This window comes from Glycine soja, chromosome 12 (genome assembly GCF_004193775.1).
Source record: "Glycine soja cultivar W05 chromosome 12, ASM419377v2, whole genome shotgun sequence".
Lineage (NCBI taxonomy): Eukaryota > Viridiplantae > Streptophyta > Magnoliopsida > Fabales > Fabaceae > Glycine > Glycine soja.
Window position 1 is genome coordinate 28,219,218 of NC_041013.1, and position 6,350 is coordinate 28,225,567.

The 6,350-nt window shown below is 35.1% G+C and overlaps 1 protein-coding gene across 1 annotated transcript; it reads left to right on the top strand.

Annotated features, from left to right (window-relative positions):
- The first annotated feature begins 777 nt into the window (after positions 1–777).
- LOC114379802 (protein transport protein Sec61 subunit alpha-like) lies at positions 778–4,897 on the top strand. The gene is made up of 7 exons (XM_028338534.1): positions 778–934; positions 1,927–2,294; positions 2,562–2,789; positions 2,914–3,268; positions 3,352–3,479; positions 3,599–3,734; positions 4,357–4,897. The coding sequence occupies exons 2-7, from the start codon at positions 1,951–1,953 to the stop codon at positions 4,594–4,596; spliced, it is 1,431 nt and encodes a 476-aa protein (XP_028194335.1). The 5' UTR covers positions 778–934; positions 1,927–1,950; the 3' UTR covers positions 4,597–4,897.
- Positions 4,898–6,350: the final 1,453 nt, after the last annotated feature.

Below are 6,350 nucleotides of genomic sequence, written 5' to 3' on the forward strand. Positions count from 1 at the left end.
TTTGTATATCTACCCTAGCCCACGAAGAATGTACATTCTTTTGTTTCTCCTCCCTCTCCGTCATTGTCTTACGAGTCTTCCTCAGGCACTGTCTCCCTCTCACAGTTTGTTTTCTTCTTTTTTAGATATATTTTGTGCCTATTTATTTTTGTCTCTTTCTGTAATGATATTATTATTATTAGTATGTAAACTCTAGTTGAAGACCCTTTTTTATGATGTGATAACGGGAGTGAACATTGTGATTTTTTCTTTAAGGTTCCTAGTGTATGCATAGCTGACGAGGTTTAAGCACAATATTATTATAAATATTTAGTTCTCTTCTCTTATCCGTCGATATACATAGTTGACGACTATGAACATCAAACTTATTATCAATATTAAATCTATTTTAAGTTCCACCCTACCTTTCATTTTTCTTCTGCCTTACAAAATAATTAAACATGCATACTAAATAAATTATGAACAACCCATGCATATACACGGATTAGAGACTAGTTAAATATAAAAAATCTGTACACCTTTCGGATTATTATGTTGATTAGTGAATAACTATAAAATTATAGATCATCTTTTGATGATCAAACCACTTATCAGAAGAAAGAAAAAAAAAACATCTGATAGATATTTATCGCTTTATCCTCCCAAAATTCCGAAAAATGCCTTTGAAAGAATTTGACCCAACTAAAATGTTAAGAAACAAGTCAAAAATGCCTACGCTCGCCACGTCACGATATTAGTAAGCGTGTCGAACGCTGATTCGTAAATCCACGTACAACTTCTCGACGCAGCGCAAAAGCTGCAACTCCGCTTCTCATATTAGAATTCAGACAAAGCCTCATCCTTCATAGTTCAGATCCATTCTTGCTCTGTATTTTGTTTTTCTTTTAAATTTTTCTTTAAATTTCTCGATTGATCAAAGATCTTCAGCAAACCGGTAAATTCTCTCTCTTTTTCTACGATTCGGTTCCGAGAATTTTCAGATTCACAGATCTGTGGCATTTCTGGCTTCGTTTGATCTGCATTTGTCATCCGTTAATCTTTTTCTGGTTCTGTAAATGATTGCATGTGCGTCGATAATCTTGAAGTCTCGCGCGCGTTGTTTGTGAATGAACATGTCGTGTGTGAATTGTCGATTGATGGCGTGCGATTAGGGTTTTGAATTCGTGATCGTGTTCCGATTTGTGTTATTTCAGGGTTTGTCCTTGAATTCGTTGATTCAGATCTAGCTTGATCGAGTGTGGTGTTGCTTCTGATATTATCTGAATGGTTTGCTTAAATCATTATATTTTTTTTTTCGAAATCACTGATAAGGGAATGTTGGATTGCTTCGTTTGTATTAGTCAATGCATTTACCAAAAGTTTGAATTTTGTAATTGATAGTATTATTCAAGCTTCTAATTTTATTATTATTATTATTATTATTATTATTATTATTATTATTATTATATATGAAACATTTGACGTTATTTGTGTTAATTCATGGGGTCCATGACTTGTAGAGATGACATTCTTTCATTAATTCAGGAGTGATTTTTCCCCTTTTCTTTTCTTTTTTTTAATGTAATTTTTGTTGTCATTGTTTTATTTATGCATGGTTGAATGCTCATATTCAATAATATCAGAAGCCCAAGTTATACTTTTTTAATATTTTTCTTAATGATTGCAAGTACATGCATCATGGGTTTTCGTGACCAGATTTCATGTGAAATCTTCTTGCAGCTCCTGTTCCCTCCAAATTCCATCCAATAAAGCAAAATAAAAGAACTTAATAAAGAATTATTATGTCATGTCTACTTTTTCATTACTTGGTTTCTGTGTTTTTTTAATTGTCATTTGGAGGCTGAGGTATGCTTTTAAAGTACAGTTTTTGTTTTCCTCGCCTCTTTGGAAATCCTCTTATCTATGCCTTTTAACCATCTGGTGCAGGTCAAGTTTGTGTAGTTTGGCCAGATGGGAGGTGGGTTTAGAGTGCTACACTTAGTTAGACCTTTTCTCTCGTTCCTACCTGAAGTTCAGACTGCTGATAGGAAAGTGCCATTTAGAGAGAAGGTCATATATACTGTGATCTCTCTGTTCATTTTCCTTGTTTGCAGTCAGCTTCCTCTGTATGGAATACACTCAACAACAGGTGCTGATCCATTCTATTGGATGCGTGTTATCCTTGCTTCAAACCGTGGAACTGTTATGGAGCTGGGAATCACCCCTATTGTGACATCTGGGCTGGTAATGCAACTTTTGGCTGGATCGAAGATCATTGAAGTGGACAACAATGTACGGGAGGATCGTGCACTCTTGTAAGTATCTCTATTTCTGTATCTTATTTATTTTCTTGGTACATGTTTTTACATTTTTCCTTTTGCAATTCCTGTGATTTTAGCTGTTTGCTTGTGGTTGTCATTTTGTCGTTTTTCATACATTGATTCATTTAGTGGTGTATACAATTTATTAGCATGTGCACTGGGTTATGTCTCACGGTTGTCAATTTTCCTAAGGAGGTTTTGCTCAGTCATATATGCTTCCTTTTCCTATTGGCATTGACATAATTTCATCTCCTCTACCAGAAATGGTGCACAGAAGCTACTTGGCATCTTGATAGCTGTTGGTGAAGCAGTTGCATATGTTCTTTCTGGAATGTATGGTAGTGTTGGTCAACTTGGAGTGGGAAATGCCATCCTCATCATCCTCCAGCTCTGTTTTGCAGGTATTATTGTGATATGTTTGGATGAGCTCCTTCAGAAAGGGTATGGTTTAGGATCTGGAATTTCTCTGTTCATTGCCACTAATATATGGTAAGTTTTCTTGTTAATAACTTACAATTTATTCCATCATTGAGCTTGTGTCTCATAGAAACTATTGAACAAACTGTATGGTCTTTTATCAAAAACTTGTATGAATTCTCTCATTATGTTGCAGTGAAAACATCATATGGAAAGCATTTAGCCCCACCACCATTAACAGTGGACGTGGAGCTGAATTTGAGGGTGCTGTCATTGCTCTATTCCATTTGTTGATAACTAGAACAGACAAGGTTCGTGCCCTTCGTGAAGCATTTTACCGGCAAAACCTTCCCAATGTGACAAATCTGCTTGCTACCGTTTTGATCTTCCTAATTGTGATATACTTCCAAGGATTCCGTGTGGTTTTGCCTGTGAGATCAAAGAATGCCCGTGGACAGCAGGGGTCGTATCCAATCAAGTTATTTTATACCTCCAACATGCCCATTATTCTTCAGTCTGCCCTTGTTTCCAATCTCTACTTCATTTCTCAGGTAGTGGAGTTTAATTATGGTAAATTGTCACTTGGAGTAAAATTTTGCTACTGTTTTATCAAGATTTTACTGGATTTGTACAGCTTCTACACAGAAAGTACAGTGGAAACTTCTTTGTAGATCTATTGGGCAAATGGAAGGAGTCTGAATATGGAGGTGGTCAGTCTGTTCCTGTTGGTGGTATTGCATACTACATCACTGCACCTTCCAGGTAAGAGAAGTGTTCCCCATTGTATGGTTTATGGTTTGCTTCAATAAAATTATATTTTTACCATCCCTTGTTATTATTCTAGTTCAATTTTCATTTTAGAACTTTTTTTTTTTTTGCAGCTTAGCTGATATGGCAGCCAATCCTTTCCATGCGTTATTCTACCTTGTGTTTATGTTGTCAGCCTGTGCCTTGTTCTCTAAAACTTGGATTGAAGTCTCTGGTTCATCTGCTAGAGATGTTGCAAAGCAGCTCAAGGTATTACTGACTCACGCATTTTGGGAAATTTATTATTTATTATTTTTGTTTTGTATCTGCAACTTTAGTACTTATATATAGCGAGCCTGTTTTCACATCATATTTGTTCATAGTAAAAGTTCATTTGTTTCCCAATTAAATTAATACTGGATATCTCCACTTGAAACACATGAAGCAGAATAGATGGGATTGAGTCTAAAGCTTTAGAATCAATATTTTGTCTAATGTAGTATTTAGCCCAACTTTTCTTTGGGTTTGTCTTTTTAAAAGAATTTTAGTCACACACAACTTTAGAAATGCTCTTAAAAATAATATAGATTTTTTTAGATAAACAAAAGCCAAAAAGGTAGAGCTTCTATACAAGCCAGTTAGGGGACCTTCTACTTTTAAGAAGAGAAGCCCAAAACAAAGTGAGGGCAAAACATTGCCTAAAACAATTTATTTCTAGCCGCATTGCAGCTTCATTGTAAGCTGGTTAGTCTTGTCTCGAAGCACTCTGTTTGAACCTATGGAAATTGATCTCTGTAGTTTGTAGAAAAATCCATGGGCTGGACCTATTTTTTTGCTTATTAAAATTTCTGTTGCTATAATGTATTTCTTGTTTTTGTTTTTTAATTTGCAGGAACAACAAATGGTAATGCCTGGACATCGGGAGTCAAACTTGCAGAAAGAACTGAACCGATACATTCCCACTGCCGCAGCATTTGGAGGCATATGTATTGGTGCCCTGACTGTGTTGGCAGATTTCATGGGGGCAATTGGCTCAGGGACAGGAATATTGCTTGCAGTAACAATCATCTATCAGTACTTCGAGACATTTGAGAAGGAGAGAGCTAGCGAGCTTGGCTTCTTTGGTTTCTAAGCTCTGCTAGCAAATTCACTGTTGGTGACGCAATTCGGCTCTACCGCACCCACAGTTTTGTTGTGTAATGAGGACTGGTTGTAGGTTGTTTAACACACAGTAAGGGAGAACTTAGATTAGTTTTTTTTATTACTTTTCTCAACCGAGGAAGCCCCTAGTATATCGCTGTAAATGTCTTTGGATTTTCTATGAATACACTTGCGTTAATTTAAGTTGTCATAGTCTGATATCATGGGCTAAAAGTGGGATGATCTTAATTGATAGCTTAGCTCTAGAAATTACCTTCTATTTGATAGTATTAGTTTTGTGGACGTGCGTTGCAGTAGTTTTTAACATGAATCTTCCAATTGAAAGGCTGGGCTCGTATAGGCTAGAGCTGATGTTAACGTGCAAAGTCTAATGTTAGGTTTGTTTCAAGATATAGCAAAGAATTCTTCTCAAAAAAAGTGAACATTTTTCATGTTTTGTACAAGTTTTGAAAATATATTTTTAGGAATTGTTGACTCGTAGGAATATAAAGTACTGTTGTCACTTGCCTTATTGAAAGTTGGGTATTTTATGTTTTCATGGGAATGAAAATCAATTTCTATAATATCTATTTTTATTTCATTCTACAATTTTTTTCCACTTTATTTTTTCAATTTTAATTAATTACTTTTTGAAACTGATTCCTAGGGTTTCAAAATGATATTTTGAAACAAATGCCACCAAGGTGAAGTATCCAAATAAGGTGGTAAGAATGTGACGCATCACTAATTAGATTTTCGATCAGGTATATGGAAGTGATTATAAATTGGTTATATAATTAGTCCTCATATAAAACGACTTTTTAGCCATGTCCACCATCTTTAATTTCTAGAAATGACATTTTTCTGTCCTCTCTTTTATGATAATAGGTTACTAATAATGAAATTTGGAACATGCATTTTCATCAGATACTAAACACTTGATAAAACCTTTTCATATAATTTTCTAAAGCATATCTTTCTCCTTTTTCATCTTCTCAAAGAGGGTGCACTCCGCGTTTTTAACGGTGGGGACTGTGCCCTTAAGTGCCACACTTTTCGAGTTCTCAACTTGATCACTATGCCTCTAAGTTATTTTTTTGAATGCCGATTGTGAATAATGGCACTAATGTAGTTTAACATTGTTATGGTGTATGACACATAGGATTATTTAGATCGTGCAGTGTAAAATAAACTGAGTAAAGGAGAGAGTTTTGACAGAATTTAGAGAGATTTTTGAACTCTCATAGTATTGAGTTTTTTTTGTCATGTGTTGTGTCAATGTAATTACACGGTACTTATTTATAGCGTTTGTTTACGTAGCACTATTAGCCACATGACTTATTATAGATATTTGTGTTAGATATCCTATTCTAAAGGTTATGTTGGACTTATCCTCATACGGTTATTATTATGACGCTTCTTGCTTCAATCGGATTATGACGCTTCTTGCTTCAATCGGTTGTTTAGATCTGTACCCAACTTACTATCTTTAAGTTGTCTATCATGTATTAGGCTATGTGTCATGTGTTCATGATATGTGAAGCTAATATTTACCTTGAAACAATTGTCCTTGAGTTCATATTGTCTTAGAGAGACAATGTCGATTTATGAAGTAGAAAACTGATATTTACCCCCAAAATAGTTGCCCTTGAGTTGATATTGTCTCAGGGAGGCAATGCCAGTTTATCAAGTAGAAAGTTGATATTTATCCCAGAACAGTTGTCCTTGAGTCGATAGTGTCTCAGA

What these genes read in the sequence shown, in the direction of transcription:
- LOC114379802 (XM_028338534.1), top strand. Translation starts at nt 1,951, where the DNA reads ATGGGAGGTGGGTTTAGAGTGCTACACTTAGTTAGACCTTTTCTCTCG. An exon ending in CGGGAGGATCGTGCACTCTT is followed by an intron (nt 2,295 to 2,561) that starts GTAAGTATCTCT and finishes CTCCTCTACCAG; the next exon opens with AAATGGTGCACAGAAGCTAC. An exon ending in TACATCACTGCACCTTCCAG is followed by an intron (nt 3,480 to 3,598) that starts GTAAGAGAAGTG and finishes TTTTTTTTGCAG; the next exon opens with CTTAGCTGATATGGCAGCCA.